The 19,923-nt window shown below is 34.0% G+C and overlaps 1 protein-coding gene across 1 annotated transcript in view; it reads left to right on the top strand.

Moving 5' to 3' along the window:
* Positions 1–7,017, top strand: part of LOC127719654 (uncharacterized) — a 33,606-nt gene extending 26,589 nt beyond the window's left edge. The window contains exon 8 of the mRNA XM_052225882.1: positions 6,637–7,017. Coding sequence (XP_052081842.1) covers positions 6,637–6,803 — 167 coding nt within the window. The 3' untranslated portion in view covers positions 6,804–7,017. The remainder of the gene's footprint in view (positions 1–6,636) is intronic.
* Positions 7,018–19,923: the final 12,906 nt, after the last annotated feature.

Genomic DNA, 19,923 nt, shown 5'->3' with positions numbered 1-19,923 from the left:
TACAGCGTTATGGCTAAAACGTTACCATAGTTCAATGTAAGTAATTCGCGTATTTACCGTCATTGTGGGGCCGACAAAAGTGAAATATGTAATCATGAAAACTTAAAAAAAATGAAGTATAGATAAAAGAAATTTAAATTTTATGTCCATCTCAAATAATATACGTTACTCACTTAACCTTGACTGATTACAATTAAAGTCTATCTCTTAGTCCATTCATGAATGTTTCTGCTGGCACACACGGCAGCTTCATGAACCGGTAATCGTCTTTGTATGTTACTAGTTCCTGGTTAATGAGTATCACTTGTGTCTCCTGAATGAATATTGTCACAAATCTCCAGGGGATATAATTTAACGATCGGTCGAGAAAAGCACCATCATTTTGATCTCACTTCGGCTGCCCTATTCAGTCAACCGTTTACAGTTATTAAAGAATCACTGACTCCGATAGTCCATTTGTTTTGGATACTTGTCTTCATGGATTTGTACGACGTCTCCCACTGTATCTGCATTTCTGTTCGTTATCTCCTGTTCGAGCGTGGTATTCACGTAGCGATGTTAACTATTCTGATTTCCATCGCGACCAAAATTGGTCAGTTATGAAAGCTTGTAGTTCTGCGCGTTTAGAGATGTCGTTTCTGTCTTTGAGAATTGTATATTCGTCGATGTCTTTTCGTGAATACGGTGTACATATAATTCCCCTACAATATAGCAGGTTCAATTGCGTCAAAGGTTCCTGATCCTCGATGTCAGCAAACACATAAGTTAAAGGTCGATCTTTCAAAACGGCTTCAATTTAGGTGACTATTGTTTGGTAATCCTCCAATGTAATGTACGATCTTCCAAGAAGTTTTCGTTATCACATTTTTGTTAGTCCTATTAAGCGCTTACACCAACCGCCAAACCAGGGATCTCGTTTTGGTATGATTGTTTTCAGATGTTTAGTCGTTGTTAACTAGTGTAGCACTATTTGACTGTCCGACCAGTACGTGATTTTGTTTATTGATAAAGCTGATCCTACATGTGCTGCAATTCTAGCTCCACTCACAGCGGCCATTAGTTCCAGCTGTGATAATGTCAATGTCTTTATAGGTTCAACACGACTCTTAGCAAATACTAATGTTGACTGCTGTCCGTTTGTCATATAAACAACTGATCCATATAGGCTCTCTGTCTAGCATCAACGAAAACATGTAACTGTTTTTGTTCATCTGTACACTTAGTTACAAACTGTCTCGGTTACTCAGTGTTTGTCGATAGTTCTAAGTCTCAAACTAATGCCATCAATTGTTGTTGTACGTTTAACGGGAGTGGCTCATCCCACTCAAAATTAGAGGTCCTGCATTAAGATTTTGGCCCTAACGGACACTGGCGAAAGTATTCCCATGGGATCGTAGATTAGAGATGATTGCTTGAGTATCTCATGTTTCGTAATTTTTGGTTTCTTAATATCTGTTACGTTTACCTTATGAAAAGAAATTGTGTCTTTTTCAGTGTTCCATATCATTCTTAAAATTTTCACCGTACTGTTCTTGTCGGCTAAATTTCCTTTTTAGCAATTTCTGTTAAATCACTGCAGTTTGAGCTCCACGCACGATCGCAAATTGATTCTTCTCTTTGACATGACATCTCTGGAATCTTTTAAATACGTCATGGCTTCGTCATTAGTCTTAACACTTGACAGAATGTTGTCTACATATAATATAAAAATAAGAAGATGTGGTAAGATTGCAAATGAGACAACTCTCCACAAGAAACCAAATCACACAGAAATTAACAACTATAGGTCAACGTACGGCCTTCAACAAAGCCCATACCGCATAGTCAGCAATTGTAGGCCCCGAAATGACAAATGTAAAACAATTCAAATGAGAAAACTAACGGCCTTATTTATGTACAAAAGAATGAACGAAAAACAAATATATTAAACAGCAACAAACGACAACCACTAAATTACAGGCTCCTGACTTGGGACAGGCACGATCAGAATGTGGCGGGGTCAAACTCGTTTGGAGGCGCCAGCCCTCCCCTAACCTCGGACAGTGGTGTAACAGTACAACATAAGAACAAACTATAAAAACCAGTTGAAAAGGGCTTAACTCATTAGATGGATACAAATAGAAATATATCTAACAAAAACACAAAGTGGACATGGCAGGGTACTTACAATCCCCACAACAAAAAGTACAGATCTGAGAGTACTCGCAGTTACTGACAGAAAGTTCAAAGTCAATAACAACTAATACAAAAATCATGCATTTAAGACTAAAATATCAATCAGTACACATCCAAAATCCAATGGATTTAGGATTTAGTGCAAAGACGTCTTAAACAGTAAGAGAAAAACATGACCTTGTGCAATTCCAAGATACAGGTATCGATAGATTGTAGAGCCATGAATGTGCATATGTATATAAAAATAAATTTTAGTTTAATTTTAATTTACTGATAACAAAATTAATATTAATCCAATAAAAATAATAATCAAAGATCTAATTACAGCGTTGAATTGGTAACCTTTTAGAATAAGTTTATTTGAAGGATCGATAAGTTTACCCGGATTGTTTCTAAATTTCCGGGCTCGGGAAACAACATCTCCGTAAAAACGATGATGTGCTATTCTTTTTGAAATAAGTTTTCGGCAGGTACAACCAAACTTCAAAACCAAAGCTTTACATCTAGGGAAGAATTAGTTAAGGTTTTAAGTAATTTATAGAAACAAAAGATGATAATAACAAACGTATGGTTCACTACATTCCTCACCACCCTGTGAAAAAAAGATTCTGAGATTACCCCCATTCGTATTGTGTACGATTGCAGTTGTAAGTCCCCTTTCATCGTTTGTTTTGTACTATTTTCCTTTTCTTTCAAGTGCTTAAGTAGAGTGGCGTTTAAAATAAATCGTGAGCATGTTGCACCAAACAATATCGATTTAAACCTGTAAGTTGTAAGATTGCCAGGTGGGTCGATTGGGTCAGCTAGCCAAAAGAAACATGTAGCGTCACGATCCTTCATGTCAAGTCATATCTGTAAAAAGACCTATTCAGTGTCTGTACTGATACCGTATTTCCCTATTCTGAATCGGATTAGTATTTTGGTTAAGTCATTTAGATTGAGTGGCGTTGATATTAAGCAGTCGTTTAAGCTGGGTAAATCTTGCTGTGGTTTACAACTGCAATCGTAATGTAGTGAATCATACGTTTGTTATTATCATCTAACGTATCTGAAATCCTCTCTATAAATCCTTTCTTTTCTTGTTCATTGATTATTTCACTGTATTTGTATGGTAAATGTGGCTCCCGGTTTAGGCGTCTAATTATATTTTCGGTCATACCTTTAGCAACGGCCATATTTGAAGGCAAATCTGGATGATCTAGTTTCCATGGCAACTTTGCCGTGTACTTTCCGTTCTCATAGTCAATAGCTGTGTTGTGGTAGGTCTGTCAATAGTTGGTGTTCTCCTTGTTTTTACATGTATTGATTCCTATTGACTCAAGTGTCCAGAACTTTTCAATCTCTGTCTCCTCCTATTGATGGGATGAAATGACGTTTTAAAAAAACTGTAGATGTTTAAGGCTGGTGGATGTTTCTATTGATAGGTCCTCATAATAAATATCCGATCTTTGACTGTACAGCTGTTTGTCCTTTTCCTCTAATAATATGGTACTCGATAATGTCCTAATAGTAGTCCGCGCCTATTATTAGGTCGATTTCAATACGTTTTCCACTGTGTTATCTCAAGTGTGGCAAACTCCTTGTAGTCTGTAAAATCTTGCTCTGAATCGGGACGGAATTTTGTGGAACAATGAGTCGGTTTTATTTCCAATTTATCCGCTATTTTTTGCGTTATGAAAGAACGCTGTGTTCCCTCGTCAAATAAAATATGAAAACAACACGTTAAAAAATTTCATGCGTTCGAAGCGCTTTTCTGGATTTACCTTCATCAAGAACGCTCAAAGCCGAATATTTGAAAGCCGAGGATGTATAAAAAGCGAAACAGTTGAAGAGCAAATAAGATGTAAGATTCTACTCCTTGGTCGTTATATATAACTGGTGCAATTGCTGTTTTAAGGAGAATGTCGTGACTTTGTTATGATGCATACATTACACTAGTTTTGTCTGTAGTTTCAACCACGTTGATAGCTGTCTGCTATATTTTCGGTTCCTGTGTCGTGTCTGTATTGACCTTTTTCCTTTACATATGCTTGTATGATGCATTCCGCTACACTATTTACATCGTTTTATAGACTTTCATGCGGCCACTTGGTGTGACCCTAAACAGTTGAAACATAACTGTTTCTGTTTGACAATTTGATTTCTTGTGTTTGAGTCTGTAACTTCAGTGCACTTTGTCGGAAAGTGCTCACCTGAACAAATAATACATATGCGTGTATTTACCTTCTTTCGTGTGTCTGTTAATTTGCCCTTTTTGTATGATCGTGAAGTTAGTTTCGAACCGATGAAAAATGCAGTGGTGTGCAATCTGTCTGATTCCGTGACTCTTTGTCCTGCTTCGAGTATATCAACCTCTCTAGTTATCGATTTGCGTAGCTTTTCCAAGATCAAATTATCTCTCCCGTGTCCTCGCGCAATAGATTTCCTAATTTCATTCGGTAATTTGTCAAAAACAACTAGGACCAAAAGCGATATATACATCACTGGTGTTTGACCAAGTGACTTTAATCCTCTGATTTTAGTTTGTCTCCGTAAGACCTCAAGCTGTATACATCATTTGTCGGTGCGGATAGGTTCATGAGTGCTTTCATGTAAGCATGGATCAGTTTACTAAATTGTCCGTAACGATCTGTAAGAAGGTTGACTGCGATTTCGTAATTTGCATTAGTCTTAGCGAATTCCTCTATTAATTGCGCGGCGCTTCCATAAAGCTGGGCTTTAAGATAATTTTTCTTTTGGATTGGCGTTAAAGTATCATTAAGATGTATAGATGACTCGAAACAATCCCAATATGTCTGCCACTTGAGTATATCTCCATTAAAATAGGGCAAGTCTAACTTAGAAAGCCTATGGTAATTACTTTTTGACGATCTCTGACGGGAATTGATATATAATATTCTCTGATGGGCGGGTATGTACTGCAGGTGCGTGAATTGAATACTGCTCGTTCATAGAATCTGTTGCACAAGTGTTCATATCAACTCTGACCTCGGGCGTGAAATTATATACGTTTGCGTTAAGTCTGTTTGTTGAAGGATCAACATTATTGTGTAACGTTTTAGTGTTTGTTTCTAAGGACTTGATAAATCTGCCTAACCTTGCAAACTAGTTCATACATATTCTCACATGAGTCCGTGATTTCCTGTTCTAGATTATCCTCCGACGTTTGATCTAAGAGTCTGCTATTAAAGGCAATCAATGTTTTCTGTTTCTGTGAGACCGCATCATCGAGAGCGTTAACTTCGTCAACTTCTGTATTTATGTTAGATTTCAACTCATCGAATTTTGACAGTAGCTTCGTGACGGTTCCTTTGTGTCCAGCACGAACTGACTTCAGCTTTGAATTCATACCCTGTTCACGGCACCATTAAATGTTGCAGAATCTCAATAAATACGTTATGATTGCAAAATACGTTTAATCGTCGTGATAGTTTTGAAATCTATACAATAAAGTCATTAACTACAGCGTTATGGCTATAACGTTACTATAGTTCAATGTCAGTACTTTGCGTATTTTCCAACACCCCTTTTTGGGGTTTGACCTTTGAACCTATCCGAGTTTACTCGACATCAACCCTGTGTTGAGGTAGGTTAAGTAGAGTTACAAAATGGCTACAAACAAGAAAAGCAAAGAAGAGTATGATACAAAATACATCCAAAGTAGGGGCTGTTAAGTGAAATTTTGTTGTTGTTTTTTGGCATTGAATAATTATTTTTCGTGTGTAAATACTGTCGGTGATGTTTATCAATATAACTTTTGGGATTTTGAGTTGCTAAGAGTATTAAAAATGTGAAAGTATTACGAAAATACATTCCTTTTACCATGTTTACTAAGAGCAAGACGGGGCAAGATAATTTTTTTAAATGAATTTAATAGCCTGGTTATAACTAGAAATGATTAAATGATAGAATTTTTTATTTAATTATGTTACATATTTGAACATAAAGTTTATTGTCGACGTCCATAAAAAGAAAATTAACAACTCCTGCTATATTTATATCTATCATTTTGAGGAACTCGAGTCAAGTTTTCACTTCGATTCGGGAAGGTTGCGCACATGCGCATTAACACTGGTTTTATAACTCTAGTCAACCCGAGTCGGACGAATCTAAGTACATGTAGGTCAAGAACGCTTAAAACGAGTTTCAGCAAATAAACCTGCAAAAGGATCAATTGTTTTTTTTTTCAATAGCGGAGTTTAACGCTGATGGTGACGTTAAGATGCCGTATTTATGTGTCTATTGTAATTTAGTTCATCTAACAAATCTATTTTATAGTCATACAAAATTTTTGAAAGCTATAAAACAAAGTATACATATCACTGTCGATGCTTTTAAAAATATCCCTTGAACCATACAGTACAAGTAACACAACAGAAAACACAAATAGTAATGCAAAACGAAAATGAAAAGCACACAATATTTCTTTGCTTATAATTACATTAATATAATTTTTGTTAGAGTACATGAGATCGCTGACGAGTGCTCCAGATGAACGAACATCATCTAAGGTCATGGGAATAATTGGTGGAGCTTTTATAATCTCAGTGATTGGATTAATAATGTTACTGGACTGTACCACCTGCAATAGGGATAGAAAATTTAAACAAAAGAAATCAACCACTTAGTACTACCAAAACTACAAATGGTTCTACATGTTTATTGAAGAAAGATAATGTAATGCGAGATTGTGACGTTACCTTAATATACAAAATTCTAACATTTAAACGAAGGAATGTTGCTAGTTGTTTTCTGTACTTATTTGTTGAGAATACATTATGTCCATACGCATGCCTTAAAATGTACCAATATTTGATAATAAAAATTAGCTTATAACACAGATGTATGAATGATGTGCTCAATATTTATGAAAGTTTATTTTATATAAGTCGTACAGGTTAACATGGTTAAAAGAGATAAGATACGCTTGCTGGACACATATGAAAAAAATCACAACAATTAGGATATAATTTACAGGTCTCAAGAAAATGTCCAAAAAAATTTACATTTACCGTTGAGACAAATCATTATGCACTGTTTCGATGTTGCAAGCGGTTGATTAAATGATTATATCATTCCTGTCTTTTGCAGTGACAATGTCGGTCTTTTTATGACAGTTCTTGTTAGTAAATAAATCCATCATAGATTTGTTGTGAATATGGTGTTCATAAAAAACGCCTTTTTCTGAAATTTCTTAGATTTATTTAATCATTTCTGAAACATGTTTGGCAGATGCTCAAACACAAATAGAATATAAGCGCATTGAATTTAAGGATAGCCTACATATTTTATCAATTGCTATTATGTTCTTGTCGTAAAAATGCATTACATATTTGCCTTTGAACGTTAAGCAAACAACAATAAAATACCAAACCTGGCAAAAATAGATTAAAGATTTAAAATCCTCAAACAATTTCATCACCGATGCACAACTTCACTATCTTTGCAATCTTTAAGTAACATTGAATGGATCAGATTAAAAACTTTATAAACGAGGTATATTAAACAAAATCAGCACCGTTTTTTTTAAAGTTTTGCTGAAAAATTACTTACTTTAAAATTTATGAAAAGGGCTCAAAACAACACTCTGACAGTAGACGCCAACTTCAATTTGTATAAAATCCTGTTTATGAAGTTTAAGAACCTGAGTTTAAGATTGTAGGAAGTACCGGTGTTGATTAGACAAAATATGTACCCGCTGTACTGTTTCCCGCTCGCAACATCATCATGCATATTAACCAAAATAGTCAGAAAGCTATGCTATGTTTTCTAGTCAAAATGCTACTTTAAAACGTAACATGTTTAGTTAAAATAGTCGCTTAATTTAAAAAGAAACAGCCCTTAAACGATTATACAGACGAAGTCATTCATCCAGACCATACGGGTTAACTAAGGTATTAAAATGTGATCACCCTTTGGACCTCCTCCGTCCGGCAGTGTTACCCTTGCTAAAACGGGTAGTATGTCTATGCATAAATAAACATTAAATCCTATCCACTGGGATGGTAGAGTATTAAGCTGTCTAAGTGTGAAAATACCTTTGCGAAAACTCTTTGAGGGGTTTGTAAATTGTTTGTTTCTTGGCCAATTTTTTGCTCATTTTCCAACATACTCGAATTTTACAGTAGCAGTCGAAATTCTTGACCTTCATCCAGCTCGACCAAACTTACCTTCTGCATTGATTATTAGTTTGTTCTATAGTATGGATACTAGTATAATATTTGCTACTTGAAGTAAAGCAAACAAAAATCAACCATTCTTCTGCAGTAAAGTACAAATCTGTTTTTTTTTGTTTGTCATTAGAAAGTTGTTCCAAAGAAATTACAAAATTCTCTTTTAAAACCTTCAACATTCCACATGACACTAGTACATCCCTCGAATAGTGTTAACTTTTGAAAAGATAAAAAAGTTTTTTTGGCAAGAACAAGGTTGTTTTAGCAGAACCAAAAGAAGAAGACAACAATCTCTATTAGATCGAGTGTAAATAAGCATGACCCTGTGCAATGCCGATTTCTATCCTTCGATAGATTCTATAGAACTAACCTCGCTCATACCTCTGTGTCCTATAGGTGCCATGCATAGTAACATTTGTCATCCTCGCCTATGATTATTCAGTTTGGGTTATTTTGAGAGAAAAACGAAAATAAAGGCGTCCGAATATTATAAAACATTTAAGTCATGGACAAGACTTCCGTTTTGGACTGTTTTTAAAATTACACATAATTTTCATAAGTACTTGGGGACAGGACAATTTTCGCGTTTTTCTGTAAACCAATATCATACATATACTATAAATAAAGTGTATTTGCCATTTACTATCAATTCAAAGTTTACTATCCGCGGCTGTCACTAATATTATATAGAGAGCCTCTATAATGACTATATCGGTCCGTGTATATTTGTGTCCATTCGTTTTTCGTTTTGAAATATCAAAAACAAAAAACAAAGAACGAGAGTGTTTTCATTTTTCATTTTTGATTTCTCAAAAACAAAAATGAAAAAACAAAAGTGTTTTCGTTTTTCGTTTTTGATTTCTCTTAAACCAAAACGGAAAACGAAAGTGTTTTCAATTTTTGTTTTTGATTTCTCAAAAACCAAAATGAAAATGAAAATTGTTTCCGTTTTTCGTTTTTGATTTCACTAATGATGAATTTTGTATGTAATTTTAATTATTTCTCGTTTTATTATGTACAATGTTTTCCTTTCTTGTTTCACAGTCATTGATAGTAAATAAGGCCAATGTAAACACCCGGTGTTCTTTCAACATAATGTAGACAAAATAGACCGCCTGACTTATGAATTGAACTAAGGTGATAAATAAATCAAAGCCTTTCAAATTACCTTGTTTATATCTTTACTAAAAAAAAATTATTATATTTAAATATTAAACGAATCATAAATCTAAATTGTACAATATAATATTATATAAAGATGGTACAAATAGATAGATAGATTACAACATCACATTAACAAGGGAGGTTACTACTTATAAAACTGATAAGAAAACTAGCCCAGTCTTTAAAGTATACATGCACAGCGGTTATCAGATCTATCGTATTTAAATTGAAGTTAATGTCGACGGATGCAAAAGTCTTTATCAATCTGAACAATTAGGGTGCGTGATCTTTAATTACTTTTAAGTTTAGAAAGGTTGATCTAAGATGATTAGAATTGATGACCAAGGTCCATCTGCCAGTATTATAGGAACATTCAGGACGATAATGTGTTTTGCTTGATCAATTGATTGAAAAACAAATTTGCGCAATTTCACAAATCAAACCGGGATTAGCATTCAATCATTTTGCCATTCGGAGCCTATTCGGTATTAGTTTTGCTTATTTGTGAAAGTTATATGGTGACCTTAACCGGAGGGTGTTGATGGGTGTTTACGGAACAGAGAATAGTGGGCAAAAAATATAAATAAAAGAGACAATGAGCCAAGACATAAAAAAATAGAATAATGAGGTGTTTAAATATGAATAGAACAAAATAATTGGCAAAAATTAAAAAGAAATAAAGAATAGAGATAAATGGCCTAAAACACTAATTAAAGAATATAGAAAAATGGTATAACATATCAAAGAATACAGAAATGAAGAACCCGGCATCCAGACCATCGTACCAGTTACCTAAAACGACGTTATTTTGTCTCCGGTAGATTGTTATTGGTTATCATACGTTTTCTTTTTATTTCTATGCCTATCAATTAAGACGTTAGCTTTCATAATTTGCCAGCTTATTACATTATAAAAAAACACTGAGCCTGGATTTTTTCTCAAGTAGACCTCAGCTACCCACCCTACCACACCATTACCGAAAAGTTAATAAAAAAATGTCTACGGTAATACTTTTGTCCGCACTAGATGCAAAGGGAAGCTGTGTAGCTGAGGTTTACAGTAGAAAAAATCCAGGGTGTTGTTCGGCTTAGTTTTTTTTTCTAAAGTAGGTCCAAAGTTGAGGTCTGAAACCCTACCCAACCCTTCCCGAAAAGATAATAGAAAATTCTACGGCAATACTTTTGTCTGCACTAGGTGCAAACGTAAGCTAGAGATCTAGCGCCTACTTGATCAAAATTCCTAGTTTAGGTATAGCACGGATAATTTTTTTTTAAGCTAATAAATAGTTTCCTTGTCCACCATACTTTGAGTACAAAAAATAAACCTTTCGTCCAATCATAAGTAAGCGAAATCCACTGGTTCAGAAGTAGAATGTTTTGTCAAAACAGTTTTGTGTGTCAAAAAAAAAAGTTAAAGCACGAGTGAAACTTTCTTTTCTTCTAATGCAGAACAATAGTTACTTTTCATGAACTACTAGTATTTGACAGGATGCCGAGAATATAGAAAGCTATTTCACACAATAGTGCAATTTTGCCAACATTTAAAATAATTTCATAATTATTTACGATTCTATATACACTCAAAAGTGTTGACTATTTAAAATGTAAAGCGTGCAGCACGCTGTGTGATATATTGAAAGCGATTTCTTTTGTATTTATATGATTAATGAACAAGAAATGAAATTTTAAAATTCATTGAATAATGTCTTTGACTGTTTAATTATATATTTAAAACTGACAATATAGTGGTAATATATATTAATAAAAACATCTGAAGAACGTTTGAATCTGATGCAACATTTGGGTTTATATAAATATCTGAAAACTGGCTGCTAGCGAAGTGGCTGCTAGCGAGTGGCTGCTTGCTTGGGCCTGGTCTTACAAACTCCGCATTTTCATTCACGTCTTCTTATTACAGGTTGCAACACCTTGCCAAATTATTGGGTTCCAATAAATGTTTAGCAAATAATGCCAATGTGCTTTCCCATGGGGTTTCATGCAGAACAATTACCGGAAATCTATGGTAGTTTGCAGAATAATTGTCAAAATCGAATTCTTACTGAACAAAGAAGATACCCACATAAAAAAAGGTTGAGGCATTGAAGGCCAAATAAGTTTTCATATTTCACATTCTTGCGTGTCTAATTGTAATCAGACGGTCATTGTAGAGTTCCAAGAAGTTTACAAATTAATTTAATACGAAGGCAAAAAATAATGTAAAGTTTCATTGGTGAAATTAAGACTGAGAATGGAAAAGTAGAATGTGTCAAAGAGACAACAACCCAACCAAAGAGCAGAAAACAGCCCGAGGCCACCAATGGGTCTTCAACACAACGGGAAAATCCCGCAACCAGAGGCGGGCTTCAGCTGGCCCCTAAATAAAAATGTATACTAGTTCAGTAAAAATGGACGTCACACTAAACTTGAAATTAAAAAAACAAAACATACAAGACTAACAAAGGCCAGAGGCTCCTGACTTGGGACAGGCGGAAAAATGCGGCGGGGTTAAACATGTTTTGTGAGATCTCAACCCTCCCCCTATACCGCTATAGCTAGCCAATGTAGAGTAAACAAACACACAGCAATACGCACAGTAAAACTCAGTTTAAAAGAAGTCCGAGTCCGATGTCAGAATAGGTAACAAAAGAAACTAAGCAAAATGACAATGATTCATAACTTAACAAAGGATTACTAGCAGTAACTGACATGCCAGATCCAGACCTCAATTAAACCGATTGAAAGATTATGTCTTCATCACATGAAAATCAAGCACAATCCCTCCTGCGAGGGGTTTAGTATCATACCGTCATAAAATATATGAGAAGAAAATAACTCGTATAATGCCAACAACTAGTTTAAGAATTAATGTTGTTATATGCAAAAAACCCTATAAGTGAATCATTATTAATACCAAAATATGTCATCTTTAATGAGCCTCCTCATGGAGTTTTTGATTATGTGATTACTTGGCTGTTTTTTTGTGTGTGATTATTTGATTACTAGACCAAATATTTCATGATTATTTGATTATCTAGGACTGTATTTTAGATTAATTAATTACTAAGTTTAAAAAATAAATTTGTGTGTATAGCAAACATATAAAATTTGGCTTGAAAGATGTCAATGTTTTTCGCCTCGCTCCGCTCTGAAAAATTGTTAAGAATTAAATCCGAAGATTGAACGCATTTGTCCAGTAATCTTATTAAAATTCATACATATATCAACGTGCTCATACATATAAGTATAACGAAATCAGAGATATATCTTGTAATTAGATTGGTTCGTCTAATTACGTATATTTATCTGAAGTAAATTTACTAACTTCTTTAATAAAGGATTTGAACAAGAATGTGTCCATAGTACATGAATGCCCCACTCGCACTATCATTTTCTAGGTCCAGCGGACCGTGAATTTGCGGTCAGAACTTTAACTTGGCATTAAAATTAGAAAGACCATATCATATGTAACATGTGTACTGAGTTTCAAGTTGATTGGACTTCAACTTCATCAAAAACTACCTTGACCAAAAATATTAACCTGAAGCGGAACAGACGGATGAACGGAAGAACGAACGGACGCACAAACCGAAAAACATAATGTCCATAAATGGGACATAAAAAAAGTACTGAAATTGAATGAAGGTCTAGTAAATCTCAATGAGACCATAACAGGCATATCCAAATAAAGTTCCCTGAAGTCAAAAACAACTTCCCCCACCTGAGATCTATTTCCACTACTTCTGCAATATTGTATTTATCAATAATAATATAAATAGAAATTGTATGCATGTAAATTAAAAACGATCAGGGTAAACTTATCAATCCTTTAAATAAACTTATTTTAAAAGGTTACCAATTGAACACTGTAAATAGATCTTTGAATATTGTTTTAATTGGTATTAATATTAATTTTGTTATCAGTAACTTGAAACCATACTACATATTACTGTTATACACACCAATGTACTACAATCTGCTGAAACCTATGATTTGGACAATTGCACAAGGTCATGTCTTTCTCTGACTGTTTATAACGTCTTTACACAAAGTCCATTGGATGTTGGATGTGTACTGATTGATATTTTAGTCTTAGATACATGATTTTTGTATTAATTGTTATTGGCTTTAAACTAGCTGTCATTACTGCGATTACTTTCAGATCTGTACTTTGTGTCATTTTTTTGTTTGTTAAGGATGTATAAATACCCTGCCACGTCCGGTTTGCTCTTTTGTTAGATGTTTTTTTTTCCTGTTTTTATCGATCTGATATGTTAAGCCCTTTCAACTGATTTTTATTATTTGTTCTTATGTTGTGCTGTAACAAAACTGTCTCAGGTTAAGGGGAGGGTTGAGCGCTCACAAACATGTTTAACCCCGCCACATACTGTATATGCCTGTCCTAAGTTAGGAGCCTGTAGTTCAGTCGTTGTCGTTTGTTGATGTCTGTCAAATTTGTTTTTTGTTTTATTGTGTTATAAATTAGGCCGTTATTTTTATCAATTGAACTCTTTCATATTTTTCATGTGAGGGCCTGATATACCTGTCTATACTTATGGTTTTTTCTCATTGTTGAAGGTGGTACGGTTGCCTACATTGTATATATAACTGCTTACATCCACTGCATTTGAACTTTGGGGATAGTTGTCACATTGGCAATCATACCACATCTCCTTATTAAAAAATGTTGAGGGGGTTGAAATTTGTATTTCTTAGGAAAGTTCCAATGTTTTCCTCCCAGGTCACCAAGCTTTAATTCGATATTTTCACATTTTGCTGTACCCTTGGATTTGTGTTTAGAGTCAACCAGAGCTTACTGCCTGTTGATGGGTAGTTGAAGACCATATTGGGAGCTCTAGGTGTCTTTTTGTGTATTGCATATGGTGATTTGGTGATGTCTTCATGCCATTGTCCCATTACTTTGTATAGACAGCTTATAAGTCAACCTTATCTATCAAAGACGACAAATAATGGCATAAGCTTTCCTGGGCTTTTGTAAAGTCAGGCGAGAAACAAGATATAAACTGACTTGGCTTGGTATAAACATGTATATTTAGTAAACTCGTATAAATTCAAGTCAAATTAATATTTTAAGACAACAAAAAATATAAAAGTGTAAAAAAAAATGTTTTTAATAAATGTTGAAAATATTATTAGGGCCCCACCGAATGGCGGCGCCTTATAGTGATCAGTCTGTCTGTCCGTCCGTCCGTCTGTCTGTTCGTCCGTCCGTAACAAATTGTGTCCACTCTATATCAAGAGAACCGTTACGATTTCAAAGTTTATACTTGACATGTATATTAACCAACACCAGAGGGTGTGTCATAATGTATGTACAAATTCCTAGGTCAAAGGTCAAGGTCAAAAACTTTGGTTTCAGTTGAGAACCCCATGTACTATGGTAAAGATCGTGTCCGCTCTATATCTTGAGTACCGTTATGATTTCAAAGTTTATACTTGACATGTATATAATCCAACACCAGAGGATGTGTCATAATTTATGTACAACTTCCTAGGTCAAAGGTCAAAGTCTAAAACTTTGGTTTCAGTTGACAACCCCATGTCCTATGATAAACATACAAATTTTTTAATGCACATTATTCACAGCGGGGCCCACAGAGATGGCTCCCATCTCAATGATATCTAGTTGTGTTTATGAGTGGCCGTGGATAAAGGCATGTTTTATGGTCTGGATTAAAAAAAAGTATTAACTTCGGGTACAAATCCCTGCCCCACCCCAGAGAATCAAATGGTTGCTTCCTTGGGAACAATAGAGATTGAAGATGTTGAGAATGAATATCAGATAATATTTTTTTGTTCTGCGGCGACGTTAAAAGAACACCAATCAGTCAATCGATCTTTATGACTATGGCTTCAGTTGTGTAATATTCCTTGTTGTAAAAGTTCATTTTCTGCTTTGTGTAGACAACTGTCCCTTTTTCTGTAGATTTTTCTGTAGACTTATTAAGACTTGGAATAGATCTACGAAGACTAATGAACGGTCATGTGTGGTTTTGCAATTTTATATGCCTACCGATGTCTAGATATGATACGATGCTTCCGGACATAGCAAAAACTGTCCTTTTTTCATGAAAAATTAAACTGTTACAGTATATTAAAGAATACAAAACTGGCTCTCTTTTCTGTAAATACAAATAAAAAGCTGTCATGGGTTAAACTAAAGCTAGAAATCCCAATCTCCCGACATCAATTTATTTAAAAAGACCATATATAGATATAAGAAGATGTGGTATGAGTGCCAACGAGACAACTTTCCATCCAAGTCATAATTTGTAAAAGAAAAACCATTAAAGGTCAAAGTACGGTCTTCAACACGGAGTTTTGGCTCACACCGAACAGCAAACTACAAAGGGCTCCAAAATGACCAGTGCAAAACCATTCAAACGGGAAAACCAACGGTCTAATCTATATACTAAACGAAAAACGAGAACACCTATGAACCACATCAACAAACGACAACTACTGAACATCAGGTTCATGACTTAGGACAGGTGCAAACAAATGTAGCGGATTTAAACGTTTTAATAGGTACCAAATTCACCCTTACCCGAAACAATAGTGTAACATATGACCTTAAAATTTAACAAAAAAGGGCTAAACGTGCATTGAGCGCCTTGTTTAGGCCCTAAAATAGAAAATAAAGAGATGTGGAGTAAATGTGCATGGGACAACATCGCACACAATACATAGAAAAAATGAAAGTTATGAATGAACAGGGCTTTTATTCCTGTTCTTCATCTTGAAAGTAGCCGGAGGGTCTTGAACGAGGCAACGAACCATTCATACCCTAAAACAACAGCCACACACCTGACTATGTGGATTACAATGTTTTGCTTTATCCTACATATGTCTTTTGATGTTGTCCTTAAATACTAAAAGTCTTACACTGAATCTATATATTTTGATATATTGTCGAAAAAGTAGATAAAACAAAACTTGTGTTTTAGATTAAGAAAGGGTCCGAAAGAAACGTTCAGAATGTACGATTTTGCGACATTTTTTCCAGATCTTTTTGGGGCCTTGAGCCCTAGCCCATCGCCCAAAATATATTTTGCTTCGCTTGTAATAGAGGCTAGTTACGGCCCTGTCTTATCATCTTAGATCAACCTTTCTAAACTTAAAAGTAATGATCACGCACCCTTATTGTTCAGATTGATAAAGACTTTTGCATCCGTCGACATTAACTTCAATTTAAATACTATAGATCTGATAACCGCCCTGCATGTATACTTTAACGACTGGGCTAGTTTTTAATTTTAAAGGTAGTAACCTCCCTTGTTAATGTGATGTTGTAATCAATCTATCTGTTTGTACCATACTTACATAATATTATATTGTAAAATTTAAATTTATGATTCGTTTAATATTTAAATATAATATTTTTTTTTTAGTAAAGATATAAACAAGGTAATTTGAAAGGCTTTTATTCATTTATCACCGTAGTTCAATTCGTAAGTCAGGCGGTCTATTTTGTCTACATTATGTTGAAAAAACACCGGGGTGTTTACATTGGCAATATTTACTATCAATGACTGTGAAACAAGAAAGGAAAACATTGTACATTATAAAACGAGAATAATTAAAATAACATTCAAAATTCATCTTTAGTGAAATCAAAAACGAAAAACGGAAACACTTTTTATTTTCATTTTGATTTTAAAGAAATCAAAAACAAAAATGAAAACACTTTCGTTTTCCGTTTTGGTTTTAGAGAAATCAAAACGAAAAACGAAAACACTTTTGTTTTTCGTTTTGGTTTTTGAGAAATCAAAAACGAAAAATGAAAACATTCTCGTTTTTTTTTTTTTTTTTTTGATATTTCAAAATGAAAAACGAATGGACGCCAATATACACGGACCTATATCGCATAGGATAGTATAACAACTTGGAATTGATAGCAAATACACTTTTTTTTTTTATAGTATATGTATGTTCATAGTATACAGAAAAACAGAAAACAGAAAATAACGGACTTTGAAGAAAAGGGGGAGGGCTAAAAAAAATTGTCCTTTCACCAAGTACTTACAACTTTTGATACCTCTCCTGAAATTCTACAGTCATAAAATCTTTTTACAAAAATTCATCCTACAACAGTTTACATACTTTCAACCACACTCTAAATGCCCACGATTTCGCGGGTGTGTTCTAGTAAAGTATAAATCTACAAGTTGGTACGAAATTCCATAGTTTCCGTTTCCTTTTTCTAACCAAGGGTAAAATGTAAGTCATCCCTTTTGAAATTATTACAGAAACAATAATAATTTGGCTGACCGTCATAGAATGTATGTGTCACAATGTTCAAATTGGTTAAAATGCCTATATATCGCTTTCAAGTTATCATTCTTTTCTTGGACAGCAGCCCATCTGGTCAGGTATAGAACCCGTCTACATTTATAAGGGGAACAATATGTATTAAAAGTGTGTAATAACAGAATGAAATCGGTAATTAGAAAACATAATTTTACTATCAATATAAAATAGACAGAATAGACAAATTACAGGCTATCACATAAATCCCGAGGCAGTCGTACTAGTAAATGAAAGCATGCCAATAGAGAAGCACTAGCAACTGGGCGGATGAATATGAACTTAAAGTTACATACTTTGTACATTTTATATTTGCGTTTTTGTGTGTGTTACATTTTGATGTTGTGTTTTTGTTGTGTCGTTGTTCTCCTCTTATATTTGATGCGTTTCCCTCAGTTTTAGTTTGTAACCCTGATTTGTTGTTATCTCTATCGATTTATGAGTTTCGAACAGCGGTATACTACTGTTGCCTTTATATGGTTTTGTTTCATATTACATCATTTTATATTCAAAAATATATGAATTCCAACACCATTATTTTAGTAAATACTTTAAAGTTTTATTATTCAATGTTTTATTAAAGTCTAATCTCTCAACAAGTACATTCGATTTTTATAATTGTAAAACAATAATTACATAGAATGAGAGCTATTCTATACAGAATTATAATTGACCATTAAAATACATATATAAACTATAGTGTTCAATATCAAATAAGGCTTATACAATAACATGAATATTAAATGTAAAAAACATGCGTACAGGACTTAGTTTGATAAATATTCATGCATTGGTTCAATAATATAACATCATAATTAAAAACAACTCGTTTCATTTGACTTTAAAGAATAATGATAAAGTAAAGATTCTGTATGTGAGGTCTGCTTCATATCAATAAGGGAACAAGCTGGCAAGCTGAGGAGCAAAATTCGTTTCCATAGGAATGCAGAGTGTCTGTTGAAGACACATTATACTGACGTAACAATGTGTTGTAAATGAAAACAACAAGAACAGAGAATTCTTTGTTTTTTTGTGTTTTTTTTATGCTTAGAATGATTATTCTCTTCCTAAAACAAAATACTTGTTTCTACGTTAGCCATTATTGTAAGGAAACAAAGTTGCACTTATCATTTAAATCTGCATTTTAGTTTAGAATGAGCAATAACTGTGTAGAGGGTATTATGTATACATACCAATGCACGAGGAAAAATACTTAGAATATGTACAGAACAAAATTGATATTCCTTATACAAAATATGTGAATCTTCGTTGACCATTCCTTTTTTATGAAACTGTCTTTAAGATAAGAATGTAGAATACTAGAATAGTATAAAGGGAAGAGAGGTCAGATGTCTCTATACTATTGCACGAGGGAAAAGACTAAGGATAATGTACCGATCAAAACTGATTATTGTTTATACAGTGCTAGTAAAGGTTTTTTTCGTACTTTTGATCGATGTGAAGTAGACGTGCATATAAATATCCATTCAAGTGATAGTCTTTAAATTTTAAACGCATTACTGACTTACGTTGATATTAAATACATAAACGGATTGGTGTTTAACGTCAAGTTTCAAATAGTACATCCATGTCGCGATGACAACACACTAATTTGATATAATTATGAACATTGGTTTGTACTAGACCATCAATTTGAGATGGATTATAAACGTGGTTGCTCACAATGTTTATACAGTCCGCTGGAAGATTATGTCGTATTCCAAGCACAAATTTTCTTAATAATGCCGTGTGCTTAGCGGGGAAGGAGTAAATACCAATTTTCAATTCTTTGATTTGTTCTGATCGGAAATCGAAGCCACGTCCTCTGCACTTTAGGTGACCACGTTACCACGAAACAACCGTTGTAGTTTTAAGCTAAACAAGTGCGTAAGGATGTCTTATAACTGAAAGCTTTTTCTCGTTATCACATAACATGCAAATTTGCTTTGCTCCAAAGTCCACCGGAATAATTTTACTTGACATTTCAAAACAAAATGACAGATGTTGGGCGTAGAAACATAAGATGAATTAGTTTTGAAAAAAATCTTCGAAAAATTGTAACTGATCCTTCATGAATTATTTAATTA

The sequence above is a fragment of the Mytilus californianus genome, unplaced genomic scaffold (genome assembly GCF_021869535.1).
Source record: "Mytilus californianus isolate M0D057914Y unplaced genomic scaffold, xbMytCali1.0.p SCAF_11, whole genome shotgun sequence".
Taxonomy (NCBI): Eukaryota; Metazoa; Mollusca; class Bivalvia; order Mytilida; family Mytilidae; genus Mytilus; species Mytilus californianus.
This window is presented reverse-complemented; position numbering and strand designations above follow the sequence as displayed.